This window comes from Mus caroli, chromosome 1, assembly GCF_900094665.2.
Source record: "Mus caroli chromosome 1, CAROLI_EIJ_v1.1, whole genome shotgun sequence".
Lineage (NCBI taxonomy): Eukaryota > Metazoa > Chordata > Mammalia > Rodentia > Muridae > Mus > Mus caroli.
Window position 1 is genome coordinate 51,719,799 of NC_034570.1, and position 16,930 is coordinate 51,736,728.

General features: G+C 42.4%; 1 protein-coding gene across 2 annotated transcripts; it reads right to left on the reverse strand.

The window, feature by feature from the left end:
* Positions 1-408: 408 nt before the first annotated feature.
* Positions 409-15,529, reverse strand: Kctd18 (potassium channel tetramerization domain containing 18). Of its 2 annotated transcripts, none has more exons than XM_021161434.2 (7): positions 15,284-15,529; positions 12,722-12,948; positions 10,528-10,739; positions 8,264-8,457; positions 7,070-7,164; positions 4,315-4,417; positions 409-1,969 (listed from the first exon to the last, which is right to left on the reverse strand). In XM_021161434.2, exons 2-7 carry the CDS (start codon positions 12,912-12,914, stop codon positions 1,477-1,479), a joined length of 1,290 nt encoding a protein of 429 aa, XP_021017093.1. In that variant the 5' UTR covers positions 12,915-12,948; positions 15,284-15,529; the 3' UTR covers positions 409-1,476. The 2 variants fall into 2 exon arrangements, with proteins under 2 accessions (XP_021017093.1, XP_021017099.1); XM_021161440.2 differs by lacking the exon at positions 15,284-15,529 and adding an exon at positions 13,215-15,272.
* Between the last annotated feature and the right edge of the window lie 1,401 nt (positions 15,530-16,930).

Below are 16,930 nucleotides of genomic sequence, written 5' to 3' on the forward strand. Positions count from 1 at the left end.
AACATGCATTTCATGTGTATCAGTGAATTTTTCTTATATGGCTTAACAATTTAAAATATCCTAACAATTTAAAATATCCTAGACCAAGTAATACATGTAATGTCCAAAATGGTAGGCCCAAGAATTCACTTTGTCTTTAATTTTCAGGTTGTTTGAGGTCTCTATAGTAGCACTGCTCTGACTAAATGGTTGATGAATTCCAGGATGTCATTATGAATCTTCAATTAGAAACCTTTCTGCACAGTTAAACCACCTTCTGAGAGAGATACCAGTAGATAGTTATTCAAAGTTGATTTTATCATTTCATGAATCAGCAAGACAAGACAGTAATTTTGGAAACAGAAATAGAAACCCTACATAAATTAGGGTATAAATCAAAGTTAAATAAGTAGTCACAGAAAAGTCACATTTTTGTGGGAATGTTTTATTTAAAAAGAAGCATCATGAGTATGCCCGCCTCACTTTCTCAAAGCAATGCAGTGCACTGGCCAGCCTCTGAGTAAGGAACCCTGCTCTATGAGCTGCTTCTACAAACACGGACGCACAGGGCTCATGGGAAGTTGAACTGCACAGTGTAATTACCAAACATAATATGTAAGAGAAAGCACACATAACTCAATGGTCATGAAAAAATAGATTAATCAAAAGATTTTGTTTAAAAATATTAAATTCAAGTTATATGGAAATTGTATGCATGAAGCATAGTGTGTAATCAGAAGGACTCAATGGTCACTTCTAAACCAACTAACAAGTTAAAAAGTTAAACTTGTTTAACTTCTCCTTTTCAAAGTACTTCAAAACGTCACCAAAGTAAACTCCCATATTTTAACTGTTCCAAAAACCGTCCTACAGCTCCTACCACATGCATTCCCCCTTGTGGTGCACAAAAAAGACACAGCTGCTAACAGAACAAAGTAAAGAGCCAACCTGGAAAATAAAATGGCCCAATCACATGAGATCGCCATCTGAGCTTTCACTGTTTTCCTTCCCTTTCCCCCATCACTTCTTTTCATGTTGTCTTTGGAAAAGAAGCAACTAGGGGCAGCTGGTGGGGTCACACTTGAGACCTCTTCTGCCGGCTGCCACACTGTGGCCAGCACAGATACCCTCTCCATCTGACAGAAACCTAGGCCCAGACCTCACTCCTACCTTTGGACTGTAGGAGTAACACTGAAGACTCTAATACTACTGTAAAAAGGGGAGACTTCTTACTGCTTGGTTGCCTTGGTATCAGTTAACTATTTAAATAAAGCTTAAAAATAAAAACCAGAAATCAAACTGCACAGAGACAACCTCAAGAAAATGCAAAGTAAATAGTAACCCTAACCACAAAGTCTCCCTCCTCTCCTCCCATCCAGAGCATTCACTTTTCCTGTCGTAATCCTCAACATCCACGTTTAGCTCTTCCCTCTCAAGAACACTGTCAGCATCAGCATGCGGGAAGCTGTGGGACAAACAGGCCGTTCCAAGCCCACTTTACCCATCAGGCTGGTCTTTCCTGGTCTCAGTCTTCACACCCAAACTGCTGGAAGCTTCTAGAGAGGGCAGCTGGGGGAAGCAGGCCTGGCCCCCTGCTGAGGGGGTGGGCAGGGAAGGCCCCCCACGCAGTGGAGTCCTCCTCAGCTTGATCACTCGAGGGGGTGGAGACTTCTTTTCACAGAGGAGCACCTTGGCTGGAGGTGGGTGTGTGGCTTGGTTTTCAGAGCTCTGGGCATCAGGGGAAGCAGGAGCTTGTCCAGACGCCCCTGTGGCCACAGAGCACTGGGCTGCCTTTCCACAGCTGCCTCTGTGAGAGCGGTTTGCAGTAGCCTGAGAGGAGATCTGGGCAGCATTGGCAGGTGACACCCTCACTGAAGCAGAGTTCTTGACTTTAATTTGGGTACTTGTAGAAGGGCCCAAAAATCTGACTGGCTTAGGACCAGTCTTACAGTTCACACCTTCATCCTCTTCCCCGAGGGCTATCAGCCGCCTGGAAACACAAAAGCATTCTTTTCAGCACTTATACTTTTGGTAGCCAATAAAAACAGTCTCCGAAGTTCACATTCAGGCTTAACAAAAAGAAGCAATGTTTATGGTTAGCATTACAGATAGCAGCTCAACTCATTCCCCACCATGGTCAACTGCAATTTAGCAAGTTTACTAAAGACTGTTTCTGCTGCTTTAAAAACTATCTGAAAACCACACATAATTCAACAAGTAAGAGTCTGGAGTGCTGAGTAAGACTTAGACTACCTATCACTCTGCTCGCAAGAGTTCTGCAGGATGCACAGGATAATCAAGAAGACTCAGTGGCTTTCCAAGAACCGCAGAAAGGGCGTTCACAGACAAATAAATGTTACTCTCCAGCTCCTGAGCTTTGAAACCCATGCCTACAAAGAGAAAGGCTTTGCAAGCCTCAGGAAAGTCAGTGTGCCTATTTACTGCTGCAGCTCTATCTGCTAGTTGCTGTCATCCTGACAGCCAGTAGAATCTGCATGCTATCAGATACATTTAGGGAAGACAGCTATTAACAGTCAAGCCCATCCTAGAAATAGGTATTTTTAAATTTGAAAAGTACTGAACAAATTACTCAGCCTCCTGAACTGAGCTTACCATTCATTATAAACAGCCTAAAGGCAAAAACTTGCCCAAACTGACCTTCATACTGTGAGAGTCCTGCCTGCCCCACCCTGCTCTCCACCTAGTTCCTGCCAGGACACTCCTGAGCCAACAGGGGCTGTTTGTTCACCTGTGGTACACATCTTCTCCACAGTGCTGGCTGCCAGAAGCAGCGCAGCACAGTCAACACTTTTCCTTAGGAACAGAATCATAGTCTAGCTTCACAGAGCCTTCCACACATAGCAAAGAATGCCAATATAAAATACACACCACTTTAAAACGTTAGTGATCATAATTACACATCACTTTCCTTATCTTGTCTATGCATCAAGATACTGCTTCCTAAAATTCCAGAGAAAAGACCATTGACAAATAGGAGGTCACCATCAGCCACGCCTTCTGCTGTTTCCTGTCAGTGTCTTCACTGGACTCTACACCAAGATCTCTCTACCCTGGTATAACTACCATTTCAGTAAAATATTCTTTGGGAGAAAGCTGCCAGCAGGATGAATGCCAGTATCCCTGGCTTCTACCTACAGGATACCAGAAGCATCTCCCTCTCTGTAGACCACAACCCAAAAGCTCAGACATTGCTAAAGATCTCAGGAAAGGGAGTTATTAAAAAAAAAAAAAATCCTTCACAGTTGAAAACCATTGTTCTAGACTCAACATTTGCTGATGGTCCAAACGACAAAATAAATTAATACAATAATATATACAGTAGTAACACAATTAATGCCTTCTAAGAAATAAAATGTTGGGCTGTAGAGATGGTTCAGCTGTTAAGAGCACTGACTGCTCTTCCAGAGGTCCTGAGTTCAATTCCCAGCAACCACATGGTGGCTCACAACCATCTGTAATGAAGTCTGGTGCCTTCTTCTGGTGTGTCTGAAGACAGCTACAGTGTACTCATATAAATTAAATAAATATTAAAAAGAGTTTAAAACGAGAGCAAAAACAGCTAAAAAATAAAATGTTTTGCAAAGAGATCTTCACTAAAAACTGAATCAACTTTGCTTCCTTGAGGAATCCAGAGGACAAAGATAGGAGAGCAGCCTGTAGCTGCAATTGTAATCAAATCCCTGAACAAGTGTATGAGAAACAAAACACCCAATGCTGGGGATAAATTGAGACATTAAAAAAGAAATACAGAGCTGGAGAAATAGCTAAGACCGGTGCAGTGTACTCAGATAAATAAAAAATAAATAAGTCTTAAATAAAAAAATAAAAATTAAAGAAAAAGAAATACAATCTTACAGCACGTAAAACACAGCTATAGACACAGCTAAAGAGTGAATATAATACTAATAATTTCATGGAACTCAAGAAAACATTACCAAATAGAGATTCTACTTGTGACAATGGAAAAGAAAAAAGCATTTCAGAGTAGGCCATAGGAAATGCCCAGTAGAAGGCCTAAATACATTTTTTTAAATACCTGCCAACAAAGACTGAAATTTGACTTCTGGGGAGAAACATGCCCACCATGCATCCATCCCCACTCTCACAGCCACATTCTCCTAAGGAAAACAGAATTCACATCCAGGAAGATCACAGCACCCTAATTTTCTCATAGTGTTGGTATCCTTTTATTTATTGAGAGTGATACTTTTATGTTAATGTAGAATATTCATGTAGGTGATGAAGTAAGCTGAGCATATTCACTTCCCGTTATGATGGTGACAGATTTTAAAACAAAATGTAATCATAGCTAACCTCTTTCGAATTGGGGCCATATGACGCAGGCTTCCATGTAAAGGCCGTTCTTCCAAAGTCCAACACTCTATCAGCTCATGAGGCACACGCCAGTAGCTTACCCCTTGAAGATAAAAAGATAATTAAGAGAGGCATAGGTAAGCAGGCACTCCGTCATCTAAGACTGGCCAGAAGTTGTCTGTAGCTTGCTCCTCTCAGGTGATGAGCAGAGGTGTGCACAACAGAACCAGGACGTACTTCCTAGTGGCTCCGGGACAGCAGAGTGACAGACAGCTCGTGAGCTGGGTCCAACAAGAGCTGGCTTAGAACCAGGGCATGCTCAAGTAACAGAATGTATGATGGTTAAAGGCACAGGCTCTGCCCCTGCATGTGAATCTCACTCTGTCACTCACTGATGTGACGTTGGCAAAGTTACCCTCTTATCCTAAAGTTTCATTTCCTCAGTGAAATGCTAATCATCATAGTATGTACCCTGCAAGAGTGCTGTGATCAATACATACATTAATAAGCATGAACTGCTTAGAACAGGTTAGGTACTCGGAAGGTTTTCCGGGCTTTGCAGACAGTTGCAGTATTGGGAAAAGTATAAAGGACGTTACGGTGGTGGTTACACCAGTGCTCTGTCTGCTGCACTGCGCTACTATGACCATCAAATTGGGGGTACCTGTGAAGCACCCTGCAAACCACTGTTGCCAGACATGGTTCAGTAGTTAACAGCATTTGATGACCTTAAGGGAACTACAGCAAGTTCCCAGCCCCCATGTCAGGAAGCTCACAAAGGCCTGAACTCTAACTCCAGGGGAACCTGACAACCCGTTCTGGCCTCTGCAAGTACATGCATACATATAGGCACACACACAAATAAAAATGTTTTTAACAAAATCTTTAAAACAAGAATAATCTGATCTAATAATCAAGCCAGGATTTTAGCAAAATTCATTCTGTAATTTAAATCTGATACACTTTGATTCAAAGTTTAAGAATGTATCCTTATGAGCCTCAAAGGCATTGTAGTAGTGAAAGAAATTGAACATAGAAGATCACATATTTTACAATCCAATTTATATGAAATATTCAGGACAAGTAGACATTGAGACAGAAGGAATACTGTGCAAGAGAACATGGAGGAGGAGAGACTGTGGGTTCCCTCTGAGATGATGAAAACATGTTGGAACTAGACAGCTGGTGGTTGCTAACCAAGGCATATGCAACAATGCCACTAATACATGCACATTTTAAACCAGTTCCTTCTACATCATCTGACTTCATTCCAATCAAAAACACGTAAAATTATACACAGACATACAAAAAATACTAAAAGAATAATCTTCAATAAAAATTGTTGGGCTCTTTACAATAACAGCTTTTAAGTCCCCACAATGAGATCAGTATCTTTTTTAATCATTAAAATTCTAGAAAACATGACTACCTTAGTAAAGTGGCATATAAAATGTATACATAACATATATCCAATACTCAAGAACTCAATGAATGCCATTAAGGCCAACACTCTGGAACTATTTGACTATGATTTCCAAACCTATATATATTCTACTACAGAAGTATCCCTAAACCTGATTCATTAAGTTCATCTGATTTTTCAGATTAAATTTATGATAAAATTTACATAAAACTTAATTTTTAAGAGATACAGTTCAATGAGGTTGGACAAATAAATAATCATCAGTTGTGCCTAAAAGTTTCCTCATACCACTTCCCAGCCACCAGTTTCCTTTCTAAGCCTAGTTTTGTCTTCTCCAGAATGTCATATACATGAATCACAGAATATTCATACTTGTATCCAGTTTCCTTAATGTGCTATAGCAAGATTTGCCCATATTGTTGAACGTGTGTGTGTGCATGAGCATACATGTGAACATGCATGCATGCTTTACTGCCTAGTGGGTACTCCACTGCAGCTTGCTTTCCCTCTGGATTCTGAAACAGCTCACTGCTCCACAGAGCCAGGTCACCATGGTAAGTCACCACACCCAACTAATACTAGTCTTTTTTTTTTTTTTTTCATTTGTATTCTTTCTTATAAACATTTACTTTATTCTGTGTGTGGGGGGGGGGGCATAGACATGGTACAGTCTATGCTGGAGATCAGAGGACAAGGTGCACAAGTCAGCTCTCTCTTTCCACCATGTGGATTCTGGGATTAGCCTTGGGTCGTCTGGCTTGGGGAAAGCACCTTTACCTGCTGAGCCATCTCACCAGCCTCCTTCTCTTACACCTTCTCAGTGTAGAAGCACACACTTAAAACAGTGCCAGTTACACAGTAGATCTAAATAAACTCACATATATATTAAGTATATATAGCTAAGAACCATACTTGAAGTCACTTAGTTATAAATAAATAAAAATACATAGCAACTCATGCATGGGTATAAAGATTTGAAAGCTTCAATATCACCTTATGGTGACAGACAAGTGACACACTGAAAAGTATCCTTCTAGGAAGAGAGGGGAACAGATGAAAGGGAGGGACAAACCAGGGATGCAGAGAAAGCACTTTGTATTATAATGGAAAGTGGGATGGGGACTGACTGCATGGTGAGGCAAGCCTGTAATCCCAGTACTTAAGAGGCAGAAGCAGGAGGACTGCTCCAAGTCCCAGGCCAGCTACACTAGGCTACACAGCAAGCTCCAGGCCAGCCCGAGCTACAGCAGAAAACCTTTGTCTCAAAAACTAGAAGAAAAGAGAGAGAAAGAGAAAGGTCCACCTGTGTCCCATGAAACGTTCACACCGTACCTTTTCCTTCCCAAGCATCAAAGGCATCCATCATTTTCTTCAACTCGGCTACTGAGTAATAGCTCCAAATGTACTGAACGTTGTTCCCCGCCTCTCTAGAAACATTGCAAAAATGTAATGAAAATGCACGCCCTACGTATGAATGTGTCTGTGTATCCAGCTAACACACACTCAGTAACTACTTGATGACCAAGGGGAGACGTATCTAAGCTCCAGCTGTTCCTCTGTGCCCTCAGCCCAGGTGCTCATAAATCACACCAGACTCTAACATCAATCTCATCTCCGTTTAATGGTACTACTTCTCAATTCCACAATATGGAAATACAGCAATATATTTTTAAAACACTTTAGAAAGCATTTCTGTATAACTGGGCATAGAGACACATAACTTTAGTTCCAGCACTGGAGAGGCAAAGACTGGTAGATCTGAGGTCTAGGCCACCCAGAGCTATATAGTAAGAATTTGTCTCAAAAAAAACAAACAAAAACTAACAAAATAAAACCAGCGAATTGCAGTTAGGAAAGATCCAACTCTGATGACATTTTCCTAGCATCATGCCAAGTGCTGGGATGGCTTATATAGATTACTGCCTATAAAGATTCCAGAAACAACAATAATCCCAGCCACCTGAAAACCAAGTATGTGACCCACTTCAATATCCCACAGAATACACAGAAGATAGAAACTGTGTTAAGTGACCTGACCAGTACAAGTAAGTTTACATGGACATCATAATAGGACAAGCTTTAAGAATTTAACACACTCACATCATAGAAGCCTAAATTTGAAAGGGGCCAGGAACAAGGCACAGACTGGCCTCCTGGGCCACTCCGTGGGCTGATGACCCTAGGCTAGTGCACTTGCCCCACACTGTGGTCCAGGGGAGACAGGAAGCAGGAGGCTCTTCTTTCTCTTAGCTCTATAAAGGCCTACGATGGCACTTGAGGCTCAAAGCACTGAGAGCCACTGTTCTTGATCCTGCAAAAGGCCCAGGACTGACATCTCTGTGCAAAGGTCTTAAATCTCACCCAGCCTGAAGCAGCCATGCCACAGCTCTGAGGGCTCTGTCCACTGGGCCACACCCACAGCGTCTTGTAGTTCAGCATAGTATTTCATTCAATAGCAACTCTTAAAATTGTTAAACAATACCAAGCCTCTCTTTAGTATTTGTTCACGTTTCATTCTGAACCTACCTTTTGAAAATGCTTTTACTATGAATCCTTCCTCCCAGCTGCTTATCAATGGCATCTGTCCCGTCAGTTTTTGTAGCATAGACACCAATAATTCTACTCTCACAGCTTGCACCAGATGTGTTAAGATAGTGGAGAACCCAAACTGTTGGTTTATTGCAAACTAAGCCATAGGAATCACAGAAGTCTGTTAAAGCCTAAAGCAAACACATATATAAACTTAGATTTAATTACAAAATAAAAGCTAAATGAGCTAAATTACTTTCATGTAAAGCTAAAATGTAGCTGGTCACAAAGAGAAATAAAAATGTTATGAATTTTAACTTAGGGTATAAACATAAATGTAATAAGTTAATTGGAAGGAGGGATTTTTTTTCCCTTTACCACACCAAAAAAAAAAAAAAAAAAAATCAAAGCAACAACAAAAAACCTCCATAACTCTTTATTTAGAGACTACTTTTCCAAACAGAATTGCTCTTTTATCTCTTTTTTGACTCGCCATCACCACTTTTAATTTTACAATATTTTCTCAAACTTCTCACTTAAGCCCCATAGCTGGTCCTTATTTTTCACTCCAAACTCCAACAATGACTTAATCAAATGAACTTGTTCTTCTATACTGCAAGGTTGCTATGGTGAGGTCCAACACAGTGTCTGAACACATCTGGCATTTACACACTTACGTCATCCACTCACTATCTGCTGAGCACTCTTGGGTCCTGCAGATGTGACAGTGAATATGAGAGACAGTCCAAACACTCTGGGTTCACACCTAATGTAGAAGACAGACCCTGAGCTATCAGCACACCACGTAGTAAGCCCAGCTGTGCCAGCACAGGGGGCACAGAACAAGGAGCTCCTCCCAGGACTGTGGCGCAGCCGTTCCCTGGAAATGGCACTGCTGCTCTACGTGCCTGCAGGACAAGCATCTTTGCTTTGTCCACTGTCGGAGCCTCAGTGCCTGGGAGAGCAGGTGATGTGAAGAAGATACTGCTGCTTTATATACTCAGTAATGAAACCAGGGTCCTCACATGTCTGGCGCTAAATAACTCCTCTATTATCTTTAGCATTATGTGTACACCTATGGGAATTCCTCATTATACTACAAACTGTCCTAGGGCAAGAACTAGACTCCATTTCTTGGTGCTCCACACTGTCCCTTTACAAAGCCATACATGCCACAGAACGTGACATTTATGAAATAAACGTTATTTATAAAATAATGGATGATGGCTGTTGGGATAAATGCAGGCATACTTTGCTCTTTTTAAAATATAAACCAGGAGACAAAGGCTAAGAGCTAGGATCAGAAGATGATGCTAACGGCTCTGATCTCCCGGCAAGACTTTTGAGCCCCATTCTGCTGTTTGGTAAGTAGCATTATGAAGACTATCACTTGGCAATTAAATATACGAAACATCAGTAGCAGAATCCATACACTCATGCAAATCCCTAAAAGGGATTTTTCTGCTGCACTCCTAATAACCAACCATCCATCAGTTTGCTTCCTGAACTGACATCCAATTCTAAAGCTCCAATCAGTTCGTATCAATTTTCAGGACCAACATCTGCCTAGATAAATAATTTCCGTCTGTGCTAAATAGCAACAAATACAATACCCATTAATAAGGCATAAATAAAAATGCTTTTCAAGTCATGTGAAGATCTTTAAAGTGTGATATAAAATAGAAACATCTGCTGATCTTGAAGTGAGCTCAGCATATCTTAGCACGCCACACTGCCATATTCACTAAGTTAGGTAAGATTTTACCACTTAGCCTAAAACATACAAACAGTCTTAGTGAATGGTACCATTATACCCTCATTAACAATAGTATTTCTCTAATTTAAAAAGAACTTCAGAAGCCAAGTATATTAGTGTGTGCCTTTAATCCCAGCACTCAGGAGGCAGAGGCACGTGGATCACTGTGAGTTCAAGGCCAATCTGGACTGCATAGCCAGCCCCAAGCCACCCAGAGCTATATAGTAAGACCTTTTCTCAAAACAGAAACAACTTCAGAAGAATAGTTCTATTAAATAGAATCAAAAAGTGTTACATTTTCAGGGAGACACATAAATTTAATAAAGCTTTTTGCCTAGAATTAATTTTGGCCTTTCAGAATGACCAGGAGTAATTAAGAAACACGTTCAAAACTGATTACAGACTACCTTGCACTTTATATATGGGACATCACAAACTATGCACAGTAACATATTGCTTTGTACATAATAAATATGTATTTTGAAACTTGAGAAAATGCCAAGACCTTTTTAAGTTCTATATTTGACCTTAAAGAATATGTCTCCATCTCATTGGCCAAGTGGTCAGACAAGCTGTACGGGTAAGGGATGCCGAAGTAGTCAGCCTCCTCCTGCAGGGCAGCTCGTGTCTGCTCATCCGAGGGGGTGTGAACCTCCCCGTGGAGGTAGTCCAAAATGTATTTGAATAGATGTCCATCACGGTTAATAATGCACGCCCCTAGAAAACAGTTCCAAAACAGTTGTGCAGATTCATATGATGATCAATAAGAAGTCAAAGCAGAACCAATTCCCTTTACAGTCATGGGTTTTTTTTCTCACAAGAAAATTAACATTTAGTGTGAAATTGGGTCCAAGTCAGTCAAATGAAGCTAACCTTCTCCTGCTTCACTGCCACAGCAAAGATGGTGAATGACTTCCCTCAGCTTGGAAGTACAGAATGTTCTAAAAACTAAATTATTTGGAGGAAACACCTGTATTTCTAGAACACTGAATAATTCTGAATACAAGCATACACGTGTCTGATTGTACAGGTATACTATATGCACAGGAAGCAGGCTAAGGGGGCAAGTGAGACCGAAACCAAACCCATACTTTGCTCCATGTACCCTACCACAGAACCAGACCTTCCTGGATAAACAGGTTTCTTCTCTAACTTACACAAAGAAACTATATGAGTTAGTGGGGAGAGGGGGTCTCTACATTCTCAGCCCCGCATATAAAGTGTATTCCAAGACCCACTTGGCTGTTCTGATGCCATCATTATCATCCTAATACAGCCAACTGCAAAGCTCAGGCTTACCTCAGCACAGCTGGACCAGGACAGGCATGTGTGGCTCCATAGTAAAGAGAGTGTGTACTTGTCCATATGTCAACTGTTTCAATGTCAGCGACAACACATGCCGGGGATTTCTAGTGCTAGGTGTGTACTACATTTGAAAGCACTGGGTTAGTCCCTTTGGAGTGTGAGAGTCTACATTTTAAAGAAGGAAGGCATGCTGTGAGGAGTGGTAACACACAGCCACAGGTCCCAGCACTCCCGAGGTGAAGGCAGGAGGATTGCTATGAGTGGGGAAGCCAGCCTGAGCAGCTCTAGGAGGTCCTATCTCCAAAATAAATAGTTTAAAACTGTGTTTAAGAACAAGAAATGCTTTGGTAGCATTGCATATGATTAAAGACTTTTCTTAAGACAACTTAGCAGAATTATAAAGAAAAAACCTTGGCATGATGGTAATTAAGGAATTCAATCCCTCCCCCAACACCTTTTATTTTTTTGCAGTGATGGACACTGATCCATCCATCCATATCTATCTCTCCCTCTCCCCCAACCCCCACTCTCTCCCAGACTTCCCTGCAACTGCAGTTTCTGCCAAGTAGCTGGCAAGCTCTCAGCACAGCCATCAGGTATTCTCTGCTTCCAACCACCAACTGCAGGCAAGGCAGTTTTCGAAGACCCCACCCATGCCCAGGACACCTCCATCCCTCCCCTGTAACACACGGTCCACTGTTCTGGGGCTCAGACAGTGGACAAAAAATATAGAGCTGTCTGGCATCCTTTTGTGCTGATGAAGATTCACTGCAGGTTCTGTGACTCCCACAGTACTCGAAAGAAAGAGACCACCCAGAGCCCTATCCTTTATGATGTAGTCCTCTGAATGACCCACAACATGAACTTGCCATTTTTCTACCAAACACATCAGCTCACACAGAACTGTATAGCTAGGCCAAGCCCTGAGGACAGCACTGGCGCTGCTACAATGGCTGCTTCACCAGCTATGAGGAGAGTTGCTTCTCAGGGAATACTTGTTCTTCCCTGAGGAGCACACAGAGAAGCTAACATGGAATCTGCCTCGACACCATCATCCACATCGCCGACACCATCATCCACATCGTCGACACCATCATCCATATCGCCGCATGGAAGCAGCTACTTTCAAACTACAGCTGAAGTCGGGAGTTAGGCCATGGCGGGCCTTTTGTACTGTCTCACGTCTCTGTCAACTTTTAGGAACAGCACCACAAATTTTAAAACTGGCATTTAACTTCTCTATGTAGTTAATGAATCTCCATACAGCCATAATGAGCTAAGTAATTAGCAGGCTAATATAATACATTCCAACACAATTAATAAAATCAAAAGGAATTTGAAATAGACTCCCACTTTAATGAGCATTCACTCAGGCTCAGACTTTAGACATTTACCAGATTCATCTGTTTTTAGAGGGAAACGACCACTAAACATAGATGCCAGCATAGAATCCTTAAAGCGGCACAAAGACTCTCGCCGGGCTGTGTAGATGCAGCCACCCACGTTCAGCCGAAGGATATCTAGCACTTCTTCTGCTTCATGGCCTGCCATTGCTCCCTTCGATGCCTCAAGTTCTGCCTTAAGCATTCAGAAACTTTGAAACAGTAGCAGTCCCAGACCTCTGTAAAAACAAAGGACAAATACCTTGTTTTAAACAAATGGGCAGGCTAATATATTTCAATACAGTTACACAGACTCTATTTCACGTGGTATAAAAGGCATCTGAGATATGCTGAGTTGGGAAAATCTGTGCCTGGGGTTTTATAAATAGACAGTAATATAAAACATAGCTGACAAAGTGACTATTTAAAGAATTATACAAGATAATGCACAGGCAGGCCCAGGTAAAGCAAAGGCAAGACAAGCTTATGATTTTTTGGCACTCACGTGTTTTTAACAAGTCTGAAGGAACCATCTAGACTGCAGAAATCAGTGTGTAACACAGGAGCCAAAAGGTTTTACCACTTATAATCTTTGGCTTCTTGGATACATCGTTTATAATCACTTTCTTGTTTCCTTATCCATAAAATGGAGGCAGCAATGATCCGAAGAGCTCCAGAGAAGTAATGAAGGTAACACACACAAATCATGTGGCACAGTAAATGACAGGCCATGTATGATCATACAAAATTTCCCTTAAGGTATACACTGGGGAACTTGAAATAAAACTTTGGAGATTAAAGAAACAAAGAGCAGAAAGTAAGGATAACTGGAATCATTAAGTTGTAGTTAGCTATATAATTAAGTATATATCATTAACTGAGATCAGAATTCTATTTATGCCAAGGGCTAGAGAGATGGCCAAGTGGTTAAGAAAACATGGCTATTTCTGCAAAAGGCTGAGGCTCAATTCTCAGTACCACGTGCCTTACAACGATGGTCTATGACTCCAGTGATCTGATACCCTCTTCCAGTCTCTAGGGGCACTGCCCATCTACAGCACACAGAATCAAGGCAGGCAAAACACCCATGTACACAAAAAACAAATAAAATATCCAAAACTGAATTCTATTTCTACAGACTGCTCTAGATCCTTAGGTGACACCCTGTCTGTCATCCAGCTCCTTCGCTCTAAAACGGACAAGGTTGTGGGGACGGTTTAAACATTTCTCCAGAACTCTCTATGGAATCTGAAATGGGCTAAAAGACTAAGTTTAAGATCCTCACCCTTGAAAATCTGCAGCTTCTACACTTTCATAGTAAGTCTTAAAATGGCTGCTAAACTCAACTGTATCCATGCCAACTCAGTGTTACTAATTGATCAACTAAAATCCTTCCCTACAGACACCAACTTCACCATATGCCATTATGAATCTGAGAAAAGGACAATAGACAGAATTCATTAGGAACCCAACAAGGTCCAGGCCTCCAAAATCACTTATGGGTGTGACCTCCTGCTGCCTTAAAGTCCTGGAAGTAGCATTCTAATCAATCGTGAGGCAGAGCAACCAACTGGTTCACACCGTTCACAGTAACCTGCTCTCTAGAATTCTCTCATGTTCGTACATAAAGCTTCATCTCTTGCAAGATCTTTCTGTGCGGAATTGGTATCCCTGCACAACAAACTCTCATACAGACCTTACACCATGTGTTTAATATCTATTTTTTTCTTTTTTTTTTTAATTTTTATTTTGTCCATAAGCCCAATAAAAGCAAAGGCACTGTCATTCTTGGTAATCTCCATTTACTGAATGCTTATTGTGTATCTGACACTGTGAAGAAACATTACCTAATTCATAGAAAAATTTTATCAGACAAATTTTACTGTCACAGAACACTAAGGGGCAAAAACTTCACTGATGTGTGCCGGTGTCTACACAGACTTGCCTGATAATAAGCAATGGAGCCCGTCACAATCCAGGGCAGCCAGGTGAACCAGAAGGGCCAGCTTCGGGTTCTCATGGATGCTCCCATAGACCATCCCTTTAACACAACTTCCACCTCTAGGGCTCCTGATTTAGGCCCTTCACTGACTATCAGCTGCCATTTGGGGACCGCAACCCAAGACCAGGCCCTGTGATGGCACTCCACGATGCACCCACTGAGGCCTCAGTTGTGCGAAGGCAGGGTTCCCGCACGATCATCTGCACCAAACCGTCGAGGATGTCTGCTGAAAAGGCAGACTCCCGGCCACATCAGGGTCTGATTCACAAAGTCTGAGAAGTGGGGACGGGCGCCGACTCCACTTTTGAGAAACACAGCTCATGGGGCTCACGCCCCTTCGCCACGGCTGGACAAAACCGGGAAGGATGGGGTTCACCAGGCCCCGCCGAGGTCTTCCTGGGCCAGCGGACCCCAATTCGGTCTACACCGAAGCCTGGTACCCAAGGCGCCCGTTTCATCAGAGAGGCCGGCCGGAGCCTCCCTCGGGATGCCCCGCAAGGCTTCGGTGCCCGCCACCCACCGGAAGCCCGGTTCCTCCACACCGGCGGGCGGAGCGGCGACTGCTTACTGACCTGCGTCCGCCAGTCCCTGGGCGCAGCCGCCCCACGCCGCGGGGCCCGGACGCGGAAGTAAGCCGTCGCCTACTCCTACTCGGATGCTCCGCGACTGGTAGAGCGGAGCAACCCGCGGCGCCCCCGTGCGGTCCCAACGTGCAGTGCGCCAAAAGGGAGGCCTCGCCCTGGACCCGCCCCGCCCACGGGACGGCGGTGGCCACGCCCCAAGAACATTCCTGAATTTTCCCGCGAGTCTAGGCCCCCCTGGTGGAACAGGATGTTTTCCAGCCCCAGGGAGAAGCTACTCCATTAACATATTAGAACTTGGATCTATCCATTTGCATAGTTTGTGGCGTGCAAAGCTTTTTCACAAGGCACACTTTATAACTGTAAAAGGTGGTGGTTGGTTTCCAAAAATATTTGTTATTAAATCTTTGGAAATTTCATACATCAGAATTAAGATGGTAGTTTTATTCTTGTTACAGGAAGGAAAACCGAGGAGGGAGGACAAACCTCCATTCAACATTCTTGCACATCTGGCATTGTATTAAGTCGCTTGTAGAACTATTTAATTTCTTCTTAATAAAACCCCCATAACACTTAAATCTTCCAACTGCATAGGGCTAGGTATTTCAAGATGAGTGAAACAGTCCTGTTTTCCGGGCACTTCGCTCCTTACTAGATTCTAAACTCCTCTTTTACAGGTCTTAGGAAAGAAGCCAGCCAGAAGTATGGCAGCCTGCCCTTCAGCTAAGAAGTCTTGGGAGTCAGGGAAGGTTTGTTCAACCTGCCGTGATTTCTCACAGGATAGAGACCAGGCTCTGAGAATGGAGCACTGGTCAAGACAGTGTCAATAGTTTACATTTTAGTATTTTTAATCACTGTAACCAAAAGACCTGACACAAACAACTTTATTTTGGCCCTGAGTTTCAAAGGTATCAGTTCCTAACAGCAGGGAGCATAGAGTCCCAACCCATGGGATGATGCCAGCCAATTCAAAGTAGTATTTCCCTAACAGTAATCCTCTCTCCAAATGTCCACATAGACACATGTAGGCATTTGCCTCACCAATCTTATCTGGGGAAAAAAAATTCTGCATTTTAAGGGTAGCTGATCGATCAACTCTCCTAGTGTGGTGTGAAAATATACATAGACAATGAAAGAAACTGAATTGAGCAGTACTGTAGTTCAGCTATGGGCAGTGAAATTAAATTTTCTTATTGCATGAGTCAGGAAATATTCTTCAAAATGAGATTTTTTTGTAACATTAAAATATGTAGTATGTATTCTTAGATCATGGACTGTAGAAAGCCAGTGGCTGCCTCCTCGTTCTCCTCTTTGGGGCAGGGGTGGGAGTCAAAACAGACACCAATCAAAATAGTTACAGAGGATAATGGCTACCTCAGAGTAGAGGCAGGGCAACATTGAGTTGAAATGAATGAAGCTTGAATGGAGTCCTCACTGGTTGGTAGTACTTCACTCCAAGAGCTAAAAACGTGATGTGCTCACTTTCTGAAGAGACTCAATAATAATATTTTAGGGAAGAAAAGAACTTGGAAATTGGTAGAAAGAAAAGAAGCTAGTGTACCTGAGGCTGGGGTAGGCACTGGGATATAGGGAAAGGAGGGAAAGACAAGCTGAACAGTTAGTTAGGAGCCAGGTTTT

Bases quoted from the DNA above. Each gene is read 5' to 3' on its own strand.
- Kctd18 (XM_021161434.2), bottom strand. From the start codon at position 12,914: ATGCTTAAGGCAGAACTTGAGGCATCGAAGGGAGCAATGGCAGGCCAT. The intron at 8,458-10,527 runs GTCTTGGCATTT...TGTTTGCTTTAG, and splicing joins CAAATATAGAACTTAAAAAG to GCTTTAACAGACTTCTGTGA. The intron at 7,165-8,263 runs GTAGGTTCAGAA...CAATGTTTCTAG, and splicing joins AGTAAAAGCATTTTCAAAAG to AGAGGCGGGGAACAACGTTC.